The 21,455-nt window shown below is 45.5% G+C and overlaps 1 protein-coding gene across 1 annotated transcript in view; it reads left to right on the plus strand.

Moving 5' to 3' along the window:
• The window catches only part of MTNR1B (melatonin receptor 1B), a 28,660-nt gene extending 12,221 nt beyond the window's left edge, over window positions 1-16,439 (plus strand). The window contains exon 2 of the mRNA XM_051621528.1: window positions 15,430-16,439. Within this exon, the coding sequence (XP_051477488.1) occupies window positions 15,430-16,298 (869 nt within the window). The 3' untranslated portion in view covers window positions 16,299-16,439. The remainder of the gene's footprint in view (window positions 1-15,429) is intronic.
• The last annotated feature ends 5,016 nt before the right edge of the window (window positions 16,440-21,455 follow it).

Genomic DNA, 21,455 nt, shown 5'->3' on the forward strand with positions numbered 1-21,455 from the left:
CGACTGGACAGAGTCCTGGGCAACCTGCTGTCTCTGACCCTGCTTGAAGAGGGCAGGCTGGACCAGATGATCTCAAGACATCCCTTCCAACCTAAAAGAATCTGTGATACAGTGATTCTGTAAGTCTGCAGCATGACACCATGTTTGCTGTAAAAAAAATTGTATTTTAAACTAAGTACTGGTGGAAAGATTTTCATTTGACATAATTGACAGAACTCTGTTAACAGCACTGGCTCACCAAGGCATCAGTAGGATTTACTAATCCTGACTTCTGAGATCTTTGGTTTCTGCAAAGCTTGCACTTTTGTTTTCAGTCAGTACATGTATGTTTAAAGGTGGTAAACTTCCTCTGCCTTCAGTGTGCTCTTTTATTGCTTACTACCACTAGTTTTCCATCCCTTTATAGCTCCAGTTTGGAAAAGACCAAGCAGTAAAAGAAAGGTAAGCTGGAAATGTTTGCAGTAGCATTAGTGCCTTTGGTTGCATGTCATCTATTAAGCAAGGGATAGTCTTTTCATAAATACTATGAAGAGAATAATTTGTGTTGGCAGAACTCTGTATTTGCAATATGGAGTGATACTGAAAGCAGCTGGGAGGTAAATGTTCATGAATCTTCTGCATCTGTAGGTCAAACCCTTAATTGAAACATAAAAATTATTTTTCAAAAGAGAAAATCAGGCAGCACACTTTCTCACTCTTTTAATTACATTAGCATAGTCACTTGTTGGAAAATACTGTATTTAAAGGCCAGGTTGGATGGGGCTTTGAGCATCCTGGTCTAGTGGGAGGTGTCCCTGCCCATGCAGGGGGATTGGAACTAGATGATCTTTAATGCCTCATCCAACCTTTCTATGATTCTAAAGAACTTTATGTTAAATAAAAAGGCCTAATACTTAGAAAATGCAAAAAATATTTGATTAACAGGGGACTGGACATTTATTGCATTGAAGTTGAGTGAAAAATAACTTATTTAATATCCTGTAATTATGCCTTTATTTAGATAATCTCACAACAATGTAATCCTCTTCAGTCACTCTTAGGAAATACCTGGTAGGCTAGGACCACCCAGGTTGTAAAAGCTGCTACACAGTAGCTTTGTGGTTAATTATGAAGCAAGAATATCTGGTCTGCTTACAGAAAGCAAGCAAAATAGCAAAGTACATGACCTTCAAACACAATATTCTCATGTGATACATACAACAGTGATTTCTGTTTGAGCCTGATTTAATAACAATTACATTGTTTGTTCCAGTTTGCATGTATATTCACCCAGTACAAGAGAATTGCCCTTAGGTATGACTTGGTACTTCACAGAGACACAAGTCACCCACTGCTGTTCCTGGACCACAAGTCACCAGGTTGCTCACTTAGGTTACAGCTGGGACTGCCACAGAGATTCTGAATGGCTGGTTGCAGTTAACAGTGCTCAGAGGTCATCAAAGCAGCATGTCAAAAAGGATTCTGTGTTCCGCAGCGTGGGCAAGCTAAACCTAGTATTTGAATATCTAGATAAGGAGTTACATTCTGGCCTTGCTAAAGCCAGTGAGAATTGGGTTCCAAAAATATTTTTGCTAGGATCTGGTACTTCTTCCTGCTTTGTCTGCAACCCTCACCACACTCCACCCTCCATCCCCCAGGTCTATAAACGTTTGTTAGTCCAGATTTTCGGTTTGGCTCAGATCATTATGTCCAGTCAGAAACTGTTCAAATTCTGCAGCCACAAGTAATCTGAAAATAGAAACATGACCAAAACAAAGCCCTACCTACTCTAAACATCACTTCTGACCAAGCAACTCTAGCTCCTTGTTAATTACCACATTTTTCTTTATCTACATAGTAGCAAGTATGCTCTTAGATGCCCTCTGCTCTTTAGTAGCTCAAGTAGAGCCTTAGTCTGGTGCAAAATCAGCTATTTCCCCCATTCCCTAGTGAAAACTGTAAATATCTGGTAAAAAATATCTGTTCCTTACTAGAACAGGTCAACCAGAGAGGCTGCTAAGTCTTCATGGTTGAATATAATCAAAACCTAACTGGACGTGAACCTGAACAACCTGCTGTAATTGACCCCTCCTTGAACAGAAGGGTTAGACTAAATGATCTCCAGAGATCCATTCCAACATAAATGGTTCTGTGGTGATATGTCTATGCCTATCACCCTCTATTCAACTGTCTTACCAATACAATGACTGACAGGATGGGCCTGAACAGAATTTTTGCTCAGCCATTTTGCAAGGCTCTCAGAAAATACCTTAATTCAGGAAATTATTGTTGCACGCTTTTTGTGTATTGAGGTGAAACACAAGCCAGCCAATGCTTCAAAATAAAAGCATTTTGTTTAGTCATCTGTTTACATTCTGTTTACAAACCTATGAGCATCATAAGATGAATCATGTCAGTGTGCTTTGCTTTAAGACCTTGTTTCCAAAAGAAGCAGATGGCACAGACTGACAACAGCTTCTGAAGGCACTCATCTCCCTGTGCATGCACAATGATGAGGCCTTCCGAAAGCTCAGAACAAAAAGGGTAAGACTTCTTCACTAAAAGGTTATTATGGCCATTTTCATCAAGTATAATCTGTTTTCTTCCTTGGAATAATAGGAAACAAGAGACAGAAAAAGAAGATAATACTGAAGGGACTCCAGAGGATTTTTGAAGCACTGGCAACTTCTCAACCTAATGTTCCCCATCTTAGATATTCCCATATATTATATTGACTGCAGCATATCAGATTCCATTTATAGAATTACAAGACTGTCTTAGTCTTGTACATAAAGTACATAGCAGCTAAAATGGGCTGAAGTTTTATTTATTTTTGCTGCTGTAGCTAGTTTGCATATATTTGTTTCTGGTTGTGAAGCTGTCCTTGCACAGCAGTTGAATAAATCTGTGGAAATTGCCTTCATTTCCATAAGAGGAGATCCCAAAATTTGTACTGGTCAAAATGTTCTCTTCTGTCTAAATGGGTCTACAAGGCCAAGCTCCAAGATGCCCCTTATCATAGCTAACCAAATCTCTCAGCTAACCAGTGCTGAGTATGTCCCATAGTCTGCAATAGTCCCATTGTTGTTCACTTGATATGTCTACTGGATATTTTTTATTTCTTCAGTAATATCTTGAGCCTTATATTTCAAAATAGAATTATTCTATGTTCTGGGGTTTGTTGTTTTTTTGGTTTTTGTTTGTTATGTTTTGAGGTTTTTTATTTCAACTAATATACTAGTGAATATTATTTTTTAAAAAAACAAAACAAACAAAAAACCCCCCAAAAAACAGAAACCAACAAGTTCAACAAAACAAAACTTGGTTTTGTTTGTACAAAATTATTTTCATTCTTCAATTTTCTGTCCTTCTTTCTAAAAGAAGGTGGAAGGTAAGTTATTCTAAGGACCTGAACACTCTTTTGTTGCTGTAAGAGAAGAAAAAAACCCACAAAATTTCCTTTGACACCAATTCAGGCTGATGACAGTAGAAAAGATGAAGGGAGTAGAAGGTAATAGTGAAGGTAATAGAAGATGACCTAATCTTTCACACAATGTAAATTACTATCTGCCAGAACACAATAAAGTTTTGTGCAGTTTTTAGCAGTGAAATGTCTTTACTTTGTTTGGTTCCAACAAGACTTCAGCCTTTTATAATAGATGTGAACCAAGTTTTAGTTGTTTTGGTTTTTATTTTTTCTTCTTTTCTTAACAAAATAACATCCTACATAATGCTACATATTTCACTTTCTGTGAAATGCAATAGAGTGTTGGGAGACTGAAAAAAAAATTAACAATAATAGGTTGCCTTACTATTTATAGGATCTGACTAGATTGCACCTGCTGTGTCTTACAGCCTTTCATATTAGCCCCTTTGTCAGCAGTAAATGAATTTTGATACTTACAGTCATTTATGGAGGTTTCCTTGATTGAAGCAATCAACAGCTGTGATTACTGCAGGTGAAGAAAATTAAGTTGATACGTACTGACAGATACAGGAAACAGAACTTCTTTTATGAATTAGTGAAGTAACAGTCTGGTTTTGTTGTTGTTCAGAGATTGTATTCAGGCTTTGAAGCTGGGCTGTCACTGTTGCCCACAGTGGTAAGCACTCAGAGTAAATGTCTTGGCTTCATTCCCTGCATGAAAAGCAGTAACACTCTAGATAGAGATGATTTGTCAGGAGCAACAAGAACCTTTGGAGCAACAAGGGCCTTTTGCCCTCCTAGACTACTCTGAAGGCAAGATCTGGACTTCAGTCTGAGGGCATTGGTATAAGGGATCTTCACCCCAAGCCTGCTGCTACATGCAGTTGCAGGTAGCTGGCAGACAGAACAAGGTAATTGCCCTCAAATATTTTGTCAACAAAACTGGTTGTGTAGAGGATTAGCTAGCAAGCAGCTGAATAAGAATGTCACATTGTGTCACTCAGGTTGGTACAACAGGAGAGCCTGAGAAGGAGCTGTGCTTCTGAATGGTGCCACTGAAATCTACTGTCATCATCATAAAAGCAGTTGTAAGGGTACATAGCAAGGACACAGGGAGCCTCATGCTCTAGCTTTGATTATAAACACAAACAGGCACTTATGAAAAAAAAAAAAAAAAAAAAAAAAAGAGAACAGAGCAATTGTGTATGATACTTCTGTATTCTGTCAACTTCTGATTCCTCCCAGCTCAGAGAATTTCCTGAACCTAGTAAGTTATGTCTGTTTAGTAACCTTCAACAGATGTCTCTTTCAACTACTTTTCCAGCTTTCTCTTGAATAGAGAATTTTTGCATCTGCAAAATCTGTTAAGGAGTTCCACAGGTTCACTACCTGTGGCAGCCTCCTCTCCTTTGGAATTTTACTAGCTTCAATTCATAGCTCTAGCTCTTCTATTGGCTCAATCCCTCAGTACCAGTATGCCACTGTGGGGTCCTTCCAGAGCAGGGAGCTGAACAGGTGCTGTCATTTTTTCTGGAGTGTGGCTAATAAATGTGATATTACTTGAACATAATCGAGGAGACCCGAGTCTGAGCGGGAATCCTGAGAGGAGCAGGAAGGCTGACGTGGCAGGGGGTGTGGCTGAGAACCGCGGCAAGGTTTAAAAGCGGCCATCTCGGCAGCTCCCTCAGAGCACGCGGCAGCGGTGAGAGCGCAGAGCGGCAGCGGCCGTCACAGGAAGTGAAGTAGCGCGAGGGCAGGGAGCGCGAGGGCAGGGGGAGAGCGGCGTGAGTGGAGGCAGGAAGCAGAGAACACCAGTGAATTTCTCTAGCATGGTGGCAACACGCCCTAAAACTGTATTGAAGAAGGATATGGGAACTCAGACGGAGGTTCTGAGCAGGCACGCAGCCGTGCAGGTCTCTGGCTGCAGCGAGTGCCTGAGCCTGGCACTGGTGCCAGAGGGAGCCAGTGGCACCGCGTGTGTGAGGTGCGAGCAAATCGATGATCTCCTCAGGCAGGTGGTTAGACTGACAGAGGAGGTTGAAAGACTGAGAATTATCAGAGAATGTGAGAACGAAATAGATTGGTGGAGTCAAACCCTGAGGCAAGGGCAGGAGGAAGAGATGCTAGAACAAGTGATGGATCCCCTCCCCTCCTGTTCTCAGACAGAAGGAGAGAACTTTAGGAACATGGAGGAATGGAGGGAGGTCCGTCCTCGGAGAGGCAAGAAAAAACCCTCCCAACTCCGTCCATCCTCCAAATTGCCCTTGAAGAATAGGTACGAGGTCTTGGAACTTCAGGGACAGGAAAATGAGGCTGGAGTGACAGATTTGTCTAGTGAACCGCCTATGACTTGTCGCTCAGCTCCACGACTTAGGACTTTTTCAACTAAGAAGGAAAGGAGGGTAATTGTGGTGGGTGACTCCCTTCTGAGGGGAACAGAAGGGCCCATCTGTAGACCTGACCCATCCCACAGGGAGGTCTGCTGCCTCCCTGGGGCTCGCATTAGAGATGTTAAAAGGAAACTCTCTAGTATGGTAAATCCATCTGATTACTACCCACTGCTGATTTTTCAGGTTGGCAGTGACGAAATTACTACAAGAAATGTAAGGGCAATGAAGAGAGACTTCAGGGCCCTGGGACGGCTAGTTAGGGGGTCTGGAGCACAAGTCGTGTTTGCCTCCATACCTCCTGCAAGAATGGGTGGAGAGATAAGCAGGAAGAGTTTAATGATGAACGAATGGCTAAGAGACTGGTGCCAAAGGCAGGGCTTTGGCTTTTTTGATCATGGGCTGCTCTATGAGACACCTGGCCTGATGGTGGCAAGTGGGATGCACCTGTCCCAGAGGGGGAAAAGGCTTTTGGGGCAGGACTTAGCAGGGCTCATTGAGAGAGCTTTAAACTAGATGTGAAGGGGGAAGGGGAGAAAACTGTGTCTGTTGGGGACAAGCCCAAGAGGAACATACCAGGGCCTGTAGGAGGATGGGCTAAGGAGGATTTGGTCCCACCGATGTGCTCTACTTGCTTCCTGAAATGCCTGTACACCAATGCACGCAGCATGGGGAATAAACAGGAAGAGTTAGAGGTCTGTGTGCGGTCTAAGGGTTATGATCTGGTAGCAATAACAGAGACATGGTGGGACAGCTCACACGACTGGAATGTGGCCATGGATGGCTATGTGCTTTTTAGGAAAGATCGGTCGGTGAAGCGAGGTGGTGGAGTTGCTCTTTATGTGAGAGAGCAGCTAGAATGTATCGAGTTTTGTGCAGGGGCTGATGAGGGGCAAGTTGAAAGTCTGTGGGTAAGAATTAAAGGGCAGGGTGGTATGGGTGATACAGTTGTGGGGGTCTACTACAAACTTCCTGATCACGGCGAGGAAGTTGATGAGGCTTTCTACAGGCAGCTGAAAGCAGCCTCACAATTACAGTCCTTGGTCCTCATGGGAGATTTTAACTACCCCGATATCTGCTGGAAGACTCACACAGCCAGCCTTCCACAGTCTAGGAGGTTCCTCCAATGCATTGATGACAACTTCTTAATGCAAATGGTGGATAAGCCGACTAGAAGAGGAGCGCTGCTGGATCTTGTGCTCACCAACAAGGAGGGCCTTATTGAAGCAGTGGTGGTCAATGGCAACCTTGGCTGCAGTGACCATGAGATGGTGGAGTTCAGGATCCTGTATGGGAGGAACAGAATTTCCAGCAGGACCAGAACCCTGGACTTCTACAGAGCAAACTTCGACCTCCTCAACCAATTGTTAAGGGAAGTCCCATGGGACAGAGTGCTAGAAGGTAAAGGGGCTCAAGATAGCTGGACAATATTCAAGGACCACTTCTTGCAAGCACAGCATCAGTGTGTCCCAATGGGTAGAAAATCTAGTAAGGGAGCTAGGAGACCAGCGTGGTTAAAAAAGGAACTGCTGGGGAAACTCAAGTGGAAGAGGAAAATCTATAGATCATGGAAGGAGGGACTGGTTACTTGGGAGGAATATAGGAATGTTGTCAGGGAATGTAGGGAGGCAACTAGGAAAGCTAAGGCCTCCTTGGAACTTAACCTTGCAAGTCGGGTTAAGGATAGTAGAAAGGGCTTTTTCAAATACATAGCCAACAAAGCTAATACCAGAGGCAATATAGGCCCACTGCTGAATGAGGTGGGTGCCCTGGTGACAGAGGATATGAAGAAGGCAGAGGTGCTGAATGCCTTCTTTGCCTCTGTCTTTACTCCTGCAGGCTTTTCCCATGAGCCCCAGATTCATATAACCCCAGAAGTAGTCAAGATAGATGAGGACATAGTAGATGAGGATTGGGTTAGGGATCAGTTGCATAATCTGGACATCCATAAATCGATGGGTCCAGATGAAATGCATCCAAGGGTGCTGAGGGAGCTGGCGGAGGTCATTGCTAGTCCACTGTCCATCATCTTCGGTAAGTCATGGGTAACTGGAGAGGTGCCTGAGGACTGGAGGATAGCAAACGTCACTCCAGTCTACAAGAAGGGCAAGAAGGAGGACCCGGGTAACTATAGACCGGTCAGCCTCACCTCCATCCCTGGAAAGGTGATGGAACAACTTGTCCTTGGCACTATCTCTAGACATATCAAGGAGATGGGGGTCATCAAGAGCAGTCAACATGGTTTTACCAAGGGTGAGTCATGTTTGACTAACCTCCTAGCCTTCTATGAGGAAATTACTAGGTGGATAGATGATGGTAGAGCGGTGGATGTGGTCTATCTTGATTTCAGTAAAGCATTTGACACCGTCTCCCACAGCATCCTTGTAGATAAGTTGATCAAGTATGGGTTTGATGATCAGGCAGTGAGGTGGATCAAGAACTGGTTGAAAGGAAGAAGTCAGAGAGTTGTAGTCAATGGGGCAGAATCTAGTTGGAGGCCTGTGACTAGTGGAGTCCCTCAGGGGTCGGTACTGGGACCGGTGTTGTTCAATATCTTCATCAACGACCTGGATGAGGGCACAGAATGTACCCTCAGCAAGTTTGCTGATGACACCAAGCTGGGAGGAGTGGCTGACACACCAGAAGGCTGTGCTGCCATTCAGAGAGACTTAGACAGGCTGGAGACTTGGGCGGGGAAAAACCTGATGAAGTTTAACAAGAGCAAGTGTAGAGTTTTGTATTTGGGGAAGAAAAATGTCATGCACCGGTACAGGTTGGGGGCTGACCTGCTGGAGAGCAGTGTAGGTGAAAGGGATCTGGGGGTCCTGGTAGACAGGAGGATGACCATGAGCCAGCAACGTGCCCTTGTGGCTAAGAAGGCCAATGGCATCCTGGGGTGTATTAGAAAGGGTGTGGTTAGTAGGTCAAGAGAGGTTCTCCTCCCCCTCTATTCTGCATTGGTGAGGCCACATCTGGAATATTGTGTCCAGTTCTGGGCCCCTCAGTTCAAGAAGGACAGGGAACTGCTTGAAAGAGTCCAGCGCAGAGTCACAAGGATGATTAAGGGAGTGGAACATCTCCCTTATGAGGAAAGGCTGAGGGAGCTGGGTCTCTTTAGTTTGGAGAAAAGGAGACTGAGGGGGGACCTCATCAATGTTTACAAATATGTAAAGGGTGAGTGTCAAGACGATGGAGTTAAGCTTTTTTCGGTGATGACCAGTGATAGGACAAGGAGTAATGGATACAAATTGGAGCATAGGAGGTTTAAGATGAATATCAGGAAAAATTTTTTTACTGTAAGAGTGACAGAGCACTGGAACAGGCTGCCCAGAGAGGTTGTGGAGTCTCCTTCGCTGGAGACATTCAAAACCCGCCTGGACGCCTTCCTGTGTGATGTACTCTAGGTGACCCTGCTCTGGCGGGGGGTTGGACTAGATGATCTTTCGAGGTCCCTTCCAACCCCTAGGATTCTATGATTCTATGATTCTATGATAATCATTGAACATAATCTAGAAAGAGACAAGCAGGCTAACCCTAGAAGAGCAGCAGGGCTGGTGAGTAGGGCACTCTTTTGGGACTATGGGAGACATAGGCTCATGTCCTTTTCCAAAAAAAGGCTCTTCTACCATGGAAGTGTCTTAACCATTAGGAAACAGAGAATTCTCTACAAGAGCCTGTCTCACCTCTTTTGCTTCCCCCTTTCTCTCTGAAAACACTGAACGCCAGGGAGGCTCCTGCAATCTCAGAAAGTATCAGAAGTCAAGAAAAGTACTTCTTACCCCATAAGCATACTATCTGAATTGTGCTCTGGAAGAATGAACACTTGCTTTTGCCCTTTGCCATGCTAGATGTGATGTATTGTCTCTGCTGTGGCTAGTGCACCAGGTGGCAATAGAGAGTCACCACTGTCCCTACTTGCACTAGAGGAAGCCACAGGCGAGCAAAATTATACACCTAGGGGTTACAAATCTCAAGACTTTGCTAAATTTTTAACAGCATCACATAAGAAACTTATTTTGGCACTTGCATCCTATTACAAAACTCAAGGCAGCAAACTCACAGCAAGGAGGTTGCTCCCATATTTAACCACAGGGAGAAGAAGCCTAAGCACACAGTAAAGCCTGAGGCATCACTCACTGAGTTATACTCATACCTAGCTGCCAAGCATGGCAAAGTCATGACCTCACAAGCATATTATTCAACAGTGTGATTTAGGTGCCTCTTTTCAGCAAGACTCTGTTGACACCTGAGAACTACAGCTTACAAGCCTTAAGCTCAGCTCTTGCAAATGCAGCTTCCCAGCACCAACTCATAGTTGCAGATGTAGGGTGAAGAACACAGGTTTGTCCCAGTCCAGCAGTCTGGTAGTCATTAAACCAGTTTCAAACTCCCTTTTATATGCTGAGCTTTTAGTTCCGTAAATCCTGCATTTTTGGATTGCAGGACAGCTTGAAAACAGGGTGTACAGAGCATTCTCCACTGAACTATCCCACAGTGGAGTGTTAGTATTTTTTTATCTTGAAATGAGAAGTGCTTCTTTTCACCTTCTACATAATAGCTTAGTGCTTTCATCCAGAAAGTGGATGACTAAGTTTTAAACCCTATTTAGTCTGGATTCCAGACTTTTCTGTGAAAACACAGGTGTCTAAATTTCAGGGTGTCTAGGCCTGAATTTCTTCTGAACAGAAAGCTCTACCAAAGCCTTTGGGTAGCTACAGTAAAAGGATAACTGCCACTTAGACTCCTTTTCTGCTCTGTGTATAGTACTCCCAGTGATGGTAGAGAATTTTCCTTACACATGCATAAAATAATTATGCTCACCAAATATTTTAATCAGTTTCATGAAACATATGTTTCCTAAAATAAATAATCTGAATGTTCCATAGATCTAAGACCACCATAGATTCTTTGTCTATGGTGTATTTTCTCTAAAATTCTGTGGTTCTAGTGAATATATCACCTTCCCCTTTCTACTACATCAGTGTCTGCTGTATATCCCTCTAATACCTGAAATCCTGAAACATAACTACGAAGGAACTTGTCACTATTTTTAAACTGTCATAGTCAAATAAAACAAAAACCTTTATGGCACTTGTTAGAAGCATTATGTTAAATTACAAGGCTGTCTAGAAATTGAGCCCAGATTCTGTCTGCATACACCGACCACAACAAGAAAGCTATTGGAAAGCCTTCCAGAACTCTCCTTTTTAAGTTGATTTCAAATACTGATGCTACAGGAGTCTGGCAGAGGAAAACAAAAGGGGACTGAAGAGTGAGCTAGCACTAAGGAAATGCCTCTTGTGTATGGGGCAGTCTGTCATTTTAGCTTCTTGCGGATGTCTATTACTGTGAAGTCTACAGAGGAATTATTTGCTTTGTTAAAGTCAAGATCTTGCTCCTCTTCCTTTGCTACAGATAAGTACCTACATGTAGTTGTCTGAGTGATATCACAGAAAAACTCCAGTCCTTATCTTTCTCAGCCAGTATAAAAAGGCCATTTACTTACAAACACAGTACTGATTATTAGAAGGGAATTAGAAAAGTTTCTCTCTACTTTTGTGGACGAGTCATTGCAGTAATGTAATATTAAACTTCATCTCACAGTCAGCCAAATGGAGATGAAAAACCCTTGGACCTTCCTTTTCAGTGTACAGTGTGAACACCAGATCCTGTAAACAGCCATAAAAGAGATTAATTCCTGGAGGCCTTTATAGATATTGCACCATTTTTCTTCTGTGTTGTAAAGTGGAATATTCTGTTTTTGACAAGCTCATTAACTGTCCTTATCCATTTGTCAGCGTTTGACTCAGGTCCGAAAACAATGCTCTTGACCCCCTCCCCCTCCCACCCAGGTAGGGAAGGAGAGAGAGAAAAAGAGAGAGACTTGGCTGGATTGAAAACTAAACTACACAGCTTTAATTAAACACTAATGATATAAGAAAATACATACCATTATATACAGATATGTTCAGGTATGTGCAAGAGCCTCTCGCCTCCCCCCACCCCCAGCAACTCCCACCTCACTCCCCTCAGCTGGAACAGTCCCGAGAAATCCCGCAGCTGCTGCTGGAGAAAGCGGAGAGTGATAAGGGTCAGGAGAGCTCGAGCCTAAGGGTCGACGGTGATGGATGGACGGAGTCCTCCCTGGACGCCGGCCATGGATGGGAGAGAAGGGAAGAAGAAGAAGGAAGTTGTCTCCTGTGATCTCCGACCTTCCTCTGAGCTTACGTAGACATATGGAATGGAATATCTCTGGCCAGTTTTGCTGTCTGTCTAACTCAGCCTCCTACAGGGGGGGTCACAGATCTCCCTGTAGTGTCTGAGCCGGCAGAGTGAAGATGCGACCTTGAAGCCCCAGCAGTTAGAAAAATATTCCAATGTCTTATCAGCCTAGCTATAACAGAATGTTGCTAGTTAAAAGAAAGCTCACTGAAGAAAAAAAAATTAGTGAAAGGAAAATTGGCTTCATCCTGGCTCAAACCAGGACACCATTGCAGCTAGAACTTTCAAGAAGTCCTAAATTGCACAATTTTGAAATTCTCTTGCCAAATGTACTTTACAAGAAATTTCCAAATATGACTGAAAAAGCTAAATGGTCATTTGATTTTAACTGAACAAATTACACTTCAGTTATAAACTGATGCTAGGAGGCTCTAGAGATTAGATTATTTGCAGCACACACCCTGGAGTAAGCTGTATCTTTTTCCAAAAGGTATTCTAAATCAGAATTATTTTTTTCTCCTGATTTCTCTGTCATCAATTGTCAGATACAGTAATGAAAAATAAAATAAAAATTCTTGTTGCCTTAATGTCAGTATATTCTGATAAATATGCCCCTTCTCGTTTGCGAATCTTGTTTTTTATTCTATCATACAGCTAGAAAAGACTTCAAAGTCATCTCACCCTTCGTATGTTCAAAATAGGGATCATCTGTACCTAAGTCAGTACTGACGAAAGTTAAACTTTTTCTTCAATCTCCAGTGGAAGGTTCAAAGCGAAAACTTCCTTCTTCTTAACAGTAAAATATTTTTCTTAATGTCTAATCTGAAACTTCCTCATAACTGAAGCTTGTTTGTGTTCACCACAGTAATGGGAATGGATCATATCTTTTCTGCTTTATTTATTTGAAGATCGCTATCATGGTCTCCTCAGCCCTCTCCCTAGTTTCTTCAGTCTTTCCTCACAAATTGTAAAATTAACAGATATATGCTTTGCTCTAGATTGGCTCTAATTAGAGTTTACTTCTTGCCTGAAATGCAAAGCCCTGAACTGAAGGCAATTAACTCTTCCTTAGTCAAACTAATGGGAAAACAATCACAGTATGGGTAGGTCATTTATGCAGAAAATATCTATACTACAAACTATTGTGTAGCAATTTCAATATAAACCAACATATCCTTTCTCTTGACACCTGTCAAGACCATTGTACTCCAGTGACACATTAGAATGGCCTGCCTACCTGGCACAATTTAGACTTTTTTTCATTTTCACCTTTTATCTGATCCAACTGTGGAGTTTACAGTGAAACAAATCAACACATGCCTATGTGATGGCCTACTAAGAATTATGGTTATTAAAGATTAAAATAAAAAGGAGGGTATAATAGAGTCACCAACGGATTTGAAACATGTTGCTGCAGGTATTGCCGTAGTGTTCTAAGTTGAATTGTAAAATGATTTCCCATACAGACTATAGGCAGCCTATATACCTGCCTCTTGCTGACATCATCAGGGCTTCTGTGGGTATGTAAAACCAGAAAAAAAAGGTTAAAGAAAGCATAACACCCCCTTGATGAGCCACAGTGGTGAAATGGTAACAACAGATGGGGAGAAGGCTGAGGTTCTCAATAACTTTTTTGCCTAAGTCTTCACTGGCAACCCCTCTCCTCACAGCTTTCATGCTGATGGCCCACAAGATGCAGACCAGATAGACAAAGCCCCAACCACTGTAAGTGAAGATAAGGTTCATGACCATCTGAGGAACCTGAAGATGTACAAGTCCATGGGACCTGATGAGTTACATCCCAGAGTCCTGAAGGAATTGGCGGATGTAGTTCCCAAACCACTGTCCATGATATTTGAAAAGTCATGGCAGTCAGGTGAAGTTCCTGGTGACTGGAAGAAGGGACATGTTATGCCCATATTTTAAAAGGGTAGAAAGGAGGACCCTGGGAATTACCGACCTATCAGCCTCATCTCTGTGCCTAGAAAGATCATGGAACAGATCCTCCTAGAAGACGTGCTACGGCACGTGGAGGACAAGGAGGTGATGCAGGACAGCCAGCATGGCTTTACCAGGGGCAAATCCTGCCTGACCAACCTAGTGGTTTTCTACAACAAAGTGACTACATCAGACGACCAGGGAAAAGCAGCGGATGTCATCTATCTGGATTTCTGCAAGGCTTTTGACACAGTCCTCTACAACCTCCTTCTCACTAAATTGGCGAGATATGGGTTTGATGGGTGGACTGTTCAGTGGATAAGGAACTGGCTAGACGGTCATGTCCAGAGGGTAGTGGTCAATGGCTTTAAGTCCAGATGGAAAGCAGTGACAAGTGGTGTCCCTCAGGGGTCAGTGCTGGGCCTGGTGTTGTTTAATATCTTCATTAATTATATTGACAGTGGCATTGAGAGCACTCTCAGCAAGTCTGCTGGTGGTGCAGTTGATACACCAGAGGGATGGGATGCCATCCAGAGGGACCTGGACAAGCTAGAGAAGTGGGCCCAGGTGAACCTCATGAGGTTCAACAAGGCCAAGTGCAGGGTCCTGCACCTGGGCCTAGGTAACCCAAGATATGAATACAGGCTGGGGGAAGACATGCTAGAGAGCAGCCCTGTGGAAAGGACCTGGGGGTACTAGTGGATCAAAAGGTGGACATGAGCCACCAATGTGCAATGTGCAATTGCAGCCCAGAAGGCCAAGCACATCCTGGGCTGCATCAAAAGAAGTGTGGCCAGCAGATCAAGAGAGGTGATTCTGCCCCTCTACTCTGCCCTGGTGAGACCTCACCTAGAATACTGCATCCAGCTCTGGTGCCCCCAGCACGAGAAAGATATGGACCTATTGGAACGTGTCCAGAGAAGGGCCACGAAAATGATCCCAGGGCTGGAGCACCTCTTATGAGGACAGGCTGAGGGAGTTGGTGTTGTTCAGTCTGAAAAAGAGAAGGCTCCACGGGGACCTCATAGTGGCCTTCCACTACCTGAAGGGGACCTACAGGAAAACTGGAGAAGGTCTTTTTACAGGGGCTTGCAGTGAGAGGATGAGGAGTAATGGTTTTAAGCTGAAAGAAGAGAGGTTAGAGATCAGGTGTAAATTCTTCAGTGTAAGGGTGGTGAGACACTGGAACAGGCTGCCCAGAGATGTTGTGGGGGCTCTAACCTTGGAGGTGTTCAAGGACAGGTTGGATGGGGCTCTGAGCAGCCTGTTCTAGAGGGAGGTGTCCCTGCCCATTCAGGAGAGGAACTCAATGATCTTTAAGGTCCCTTCCAACTCCAGCCATTCTCTGATTCTGTGATTCTGTGACTATCAATAATTTAGCTTTTCACAGATCCAAACTAATACATTACATTTTCTTCTTGTTCACAAGTATGCTTGCTTGCAGACTTATGTCTATGTGTTTTTCTTTTTCCCCAGGTAATGCATTTGTGGTGAGCCTGGCTTTGGCTGATCTGGTGGTGGCCTTGTATCCATACCCACTGGTGCTCTTAGCTATTTTCCACAATGGATGGACTTTGGGAGAAATGCATTGTAAAGTGAGTGGCTTTGTGATGGGACTTAGTGTAATAGGCTCTATTTTCAACATCACTGCAATTGCAATAAACCGATATTGCTACATCTGTCATAGTTTTGCCTATGACAAGGTGTACAGCTGTTGGAACACGATGCTATACGTCTCCTTAATCTGGGTGTTAACAGTAATTGCAACTGTGCCAAATTTTTTTGTTGGCTCTTTGAAGTATGATCCCCGCATCTATTCATGCACATTTGTTCAGACTGTGAGCTCCTACTACACAATAGCTGTTGTGGTAATTCACTTCATCGTCCCTATCACCATTGTGAGCTTCTGCTACCTTCGAATCTGGGTTTTAGTGCTTCAAGTTAGGAGACGAGTCAAGTCAGAAACAAATCCAAGACTGAAGCCAAGTGACTTCAGAAACTTTCTTACCATGTTTGTGGTTTTTGTGATTTTTGCCTTTTGCTGGGCACCTCTAAACTTCATTGGACTGGCTGTAGCCATTGATCCTATAGAAATGGCACCAAAAGTTCCTGAATGGTTGTTTATTATAAGCTACTTCATGGCCTATTTCAACAGCTGCCTTAATGCAATAATATATGGACTTCTTAATCAGAATTTCCGGAATGAATATAAACGAATTCTAATGTCCCTGTGGATGCCAAGGCATTTCTTCCAGGAAACATCCAAAGGAGGAACTGATGGTCAGAAGAGCAAGCCTTCTCCTGCTTTAAACAACAATGACCAAATGAAAACTAATACATTGTAAAGGCATAATACTCAGCACAAAGGTTTGTCCTGGAGAAGCCCAAGAGTATAGTTGCAAAGTTTTTCTCATTCTTGCTTACTCGTGGGGTCTTTCCATTTGGATGGCACCTTCTGACTGGAATACTGTCTTCTTGATAAAGCACATTTCTCTCAAATCATGATTTATACAAGATACCAAATGAAAATGCATTTCGGAACTAAAGCAGCAAGTGACTAAACTGTTTTCGTTCTGAGAGGAATTCTGCTCAAGACACAAGAATGAGGTTTTTTGTTTGTTTGTTTGGTTGGTTTTTGACCTCAGTGAGAGTTTTGCATCCTTTACACAAAGTCAGGATTAATTTCTTAGAAAATGTAAAGAAGGTACTTGCCTATGGGCACAGCAGATCATCAAGGCTGCAGGGTTGTATTTTCCTCCCTCCTGTGTCTGAACAAAGAGGGTGAAGAAGAAACTCTGTTTTCCACATAAAAAAAACATCACATTTCTATACAGGTACTAGTGGCACTAACTTTGAAACAACTTTAAATCAAACTTGTAAATTGTAGACAAGAATGTTTGTGTAAAAGCAAATACTAACGTTACATCTTTCTTCACAGGTTTTTCATACTTACATACAGTGAGACTGGGAATACAGTGTTATTTACTCTGTTCATCTTTTGTGATCAATTTTATGCTAGATAATATAAAACAAATGGATGATTTCTCACACATTTATTTTACACAATATTCTTACTTAAGAGAGGATTGAATTTTCATTGCATTCTGTTCATTTACTTAAATATATACATCCAGTGCCATTTTATGCACTTTAGCACAGCTTACACTTTTACAACAGGCTGAAAATTATGGCACAGGACCTGTGATTGTCCAGAGGGGCAACTGGACACCATATGGGATATCCTAGGCCATATCAAATGACCAAAGGAAGCACTTCTAACTGTAATGGTAAGGTCTGCTTATAACAAATAACACATTTATTACAATAGTAGGAGTTAAGACTGAGCAACCTAAACAAAACCACCCGCGTATATATATCAAGTAAGGAAAAGGGGGTGAGAAGAAAAAGATGAGAGGAAGGGAGGGGGCAGAGAGAGAGAGAGAAAGAGAGATAAAGGGGACAGGAAAATCACCGGTCCTGGATCCAGTGTCGTTGGTCCAGCCAGCGGGGGAGGGTTGGTGTCCGTGGTCAGTGTAGATGAAACTCCCCAAAGCCCACCATTGCAGCCCCCTATTTTATAGGCCTAGAATCTTGATTTCACAAGAGTATGTGTGATATATGATATGATATGTTATGCGATTGAGCCATACATGTGTGAGCAGCTGGAGTGGACCTGCACCCTCCACCCCTTATCATTGTCATTATCTCAATCGCTGTCTCATCTCTGCAGGCCCGAGGCCTATGCAGGCCATTGCTGCAGTCTCCATCCTTCCAGGCAGGCCTATTGGGATACATATGAGCAGGGGCTCAATAGGGGCTACAATAGGGTTTTGATACCATTTCCCGAAACTAGGTCTGGAGGGCTGGTCCCTCACAGTCCCTTCCAACCCAAACCATTCTGTGATTCTGTGATCCTATGATCTTTATACCAGCATATCAGATACAGGCACTTGAAGGAGAAGGAGGAAGAAAATCGGGTAGATGTTGTGTTCTGCATAACTAAGGCCTCAGGAACCAGGACATTTGAAGTGTTTTGAAGCATGTGATGTCATCTTGATGAAAAAGTGTTTTATTTCCTGTTTATGAAAATAAATAAAGGTATTCTGCAATTGTTCTTACAACATCATTCTGATTAAAAAAAGCTTACCCTCACACAGATGGGTGAAGATCCCTTGTAAAACCTCTTTCAGTAAAGAGGGATTTTTACTCTGGAGTAAAAATCACATTCAATGTTTTTGAAAAACAAGATACACTGTAACAACTGGAATGGGAGGTTGAAACCTCAAAGAACATGACCCACTGTGTGTCCCACTGGACCTGGCCACAGAGGTAGGATGTCGCATTCTCTAGCTGTAGAGTCTCTTGTGCTCAGCTTGGTGACAGCTGAGAAGGTCCAATGGAATACTGTCGGTGTCTACTCACAGAAACATGACATTGTGCATGTAGAACTCCAAATAGTTCAATGCCTGCAGAACGAAGCCTTGAAATTGCTGTACAAAGAATCATTCTTTGGGACAACAGAGAAGAGCTGGCCACAGTAACAGCATTTTTAAAACCAAATGTTCTGTCTGGAATACATACCAACTGATTTTACTCTTCTGTAAATTTACTGAGGTTCCCTTCTACCTACACAGATGTGATCACATCAGCTAAATGCATGTCAACTGACACCATAGGCAATGACAAGTGAGGTTCATTGATGCCAGCTGTGTTTCTTAATTACAAACACCAGAGACTTCTGAGAAAACATTTAATTTTCAAACATTTGAGATGGACAGCTCAGGGCCTTCCCAGTCCCACACTCCAGAGCCACTCGGTAGCTGGGGAACTGTTGCTGCCGTGGGATCACTGCTCCACACCTGGGGGCAGGCAGCAGCAGCAGCAGGATCATTTCCCCCAGGCTTCAGGCAGCCCCACAGCCAGGTGGGTGCAGCCCTCCCGCAGGCCCCGTCCTGCCCTGCGCAGCTTCGGGGCTGCACTGCCTCCTCCACTGGCCTCCAGGCTCAGCTGGGGGCTCCAGCCTGGAGCAGCAGGGATGCTCCTGGCCAGTATCAGACGCTGCAGCGCTGCTCCCTGGGAGCTGCTTGGTTGATGCCTGGGCAGTCTGGATAGCATGGCAGGACTTCAGCACGTGCTTCTCTGGGGTTGAGGACACGGCCGGGAGGCTGCTGCAGTGGAACATCTGCAGAAAGACCACAAATCCATGATGTAACTTCAAGGTTTTGATGGAACCCGTTTTCACCACAAAGTTCCAGGTCCTAAGATTCATTGGGCTTATTTTACTCCTGGGTGTCACACTTCATACCAAAATTGGATTGAGAACAGCCTTGAAAAAAAAGGACTTTGGGGTGCTGGGAAGTGGGGATGCCCCAGTTTGGAGTCACTGATGTGCTGCTGCTTGGCTCCATGGGATTGTTCCTCTTCACCTCCCTCAAGGTCCTCCAGATGGAGTCTGTGGGACTGGGGCTGCAGTTTGGCCTCCATCAGCCCTCACTGCTCCTACATCACTATCCTGCCAGGGTGCTTAGGGAGGTCTCCCTCTAGTGGGTCCCTTCAAAGGACCTCAATGTCTTTGTGCCTTGGACAGCTCTGCTTTGAGCTGCTTGTGGAGCTGCTTGTGTTGGGGCCCTCGGGCAGCACCCCCTCCTCAGGCGGCAGGCAGGGCTGCCCAGCACGTGAAGGTTCAGGGCACGGGGTGAGGATCTGGGCCAGGATCTGGGGTCTCCTCCAGCACTTACCAGGTCTTCCCTGGCAGGGAGCCCATTCAAAAGGGGCGGCTCTTAGGCAGGGCTGGCAGGGAGGATAGGGACTCCATGGTGACCACTGGAGCTGCTCCCTGGCAAGGAGGCCAGGGAGTCTGGGGAATCCATGGTGGTCCGCAGCTCTCTGCTTGATGCCTCCACAGTGGCCCTGAAGAGGAGGAAAGAGACCCCACTGCACCCGGGACCCTCTGTTGGGGCCCTTGGGCAGCATCCCCTTCTCAGGTGGCAGGCAGGGCTCCCCCAAATAGGCAGGTTAAGGGCACGGAGTGAGGGCCTGGGGCAGGATCTCCCCCAGCACTCATCAGGTCACCAGAGTTATCAGTGTTCCTTCACTCCTCCATCTGCCTGGGGAGAAGCTGCTGAGAGAGGAGACAGAGTGAGCGGGCGGCAGCCCCCAGCACATCCCCGGCTCATGGCTGCCATGGGGTGCCGGCTGCCTGTGGGGAGCTCAGTGCCAGGCCCACTCACCAGTCTGCTCCTCCAGCCTGGCTCTCCTTCTGCTGACCCTTTGAAGTTCTTCCATGGCTTCTGCAGGATTCCCAGCAGCTGGGCCAGATGGGAGCAAATCCCAGCCCCACACCAACTCCCCCCATGCCACCCCACCAAGCCCTCTCTACCCTACCCTACCCAAGCCCGTTCTACACCAACCCAGCCCACACAAGCCCACCCCAGCCCACCCAAGCCCACTCTACCCTACCCTACCCAAGCCCACTCCACACCACACCACCCCTCCCCAAGCCCAGCCCACCCCACTCAAGCCCACTCCACACCACGGTGCAGCGCGGTGCAGTGTCACCTCCCCGGAGCCCCGTCACCCCCTGGATGTGGAGACCAGGCTGAGCTGCACCACAAGCATCACCAGTGGCAGCATCTCAGCCCGGCTGGGGGTGTGGGAGGTCTCCACGGCACGTGGATCACTGCTCCACAGCTGGGGGCAGGCAGCAGCAGTAACGCCTGCCCCAGGCCTTCAGGCAGCGCCACAGCCGGGCACAGCCCTCCCGCAGGCGCCTGCTCCTCGGCCGCTTGGGCCTGGGGCCCTGGGGCTGCAGCCTGTCCTGCTGCACCTCCTGCTGTTTCTGCTCCTCCAGCATCTCCGGGGGCTCCTGCTCCTCCATGTTGCTGGGGGGGAAGGAGGGCTCCCCACTGAGGGTCCCACTAGGAGCCCCCACTGTCCCTTGCTCCTTGGCCACGTCCGCTTCCAGCTGCTTGTGGAGCGGCTTACGCCATGCCGCCCTGATGCGAAGGGAGGAGGCCAGAATGTCCTTCCAGGTGGCTGAAGGGCTGCTGGGGGGCACCTGCACATCGATGGGGCTCTGTGCCCTCTTCTCACTCTTCTCAGGGACACACTCCTGCTTGGTTGCCACTGGGCTCTGTTCCCTCTTCTCCCAGTGCCCGGGGACCTGCTCCTGCTTGCTTGTCACCAGCAGTTCCCGCCTGGAGGAGTCCCTGGAAGAGCTGCTCCTTAATAAGGATCCTGGGGCTCGGGTCTCAGGTGCAAGTACAACCGTGTGAGCTACGCCCCTGGGTTCCACTGGCGCCCGCCGCAGCTTCTTCTTTGCCGACTCCGAACTCGCCAAGGGCAGGGAACGGTTGCCAGTCTCAGGGCTTCTGGGCTTGGAGGGAAAGGAGTGCCCGGCGGCCTGTGGGGTCTGCGGCTCCCTCTTGGATGCCTTTCTGCTGGACCTGCAGAGAGGGAGAAGAAGAATTAGACCCCGCTGCACCCCAGCCTCTGTGTCGGGG

Source organism: Apus apus, chromosome 1 (assembly GCF_020740795.1).
Source record: "Apus apus isolate bApuApu2 chromosome 1, bApuApu2.pri.cur, whole genome shotgun sequence".
NCBI classification, from domain to species: Eukaryota; Metazoa; Chordata; class Aves; order Apodiformes; family Apodidae; genus Apus; species Apus apus.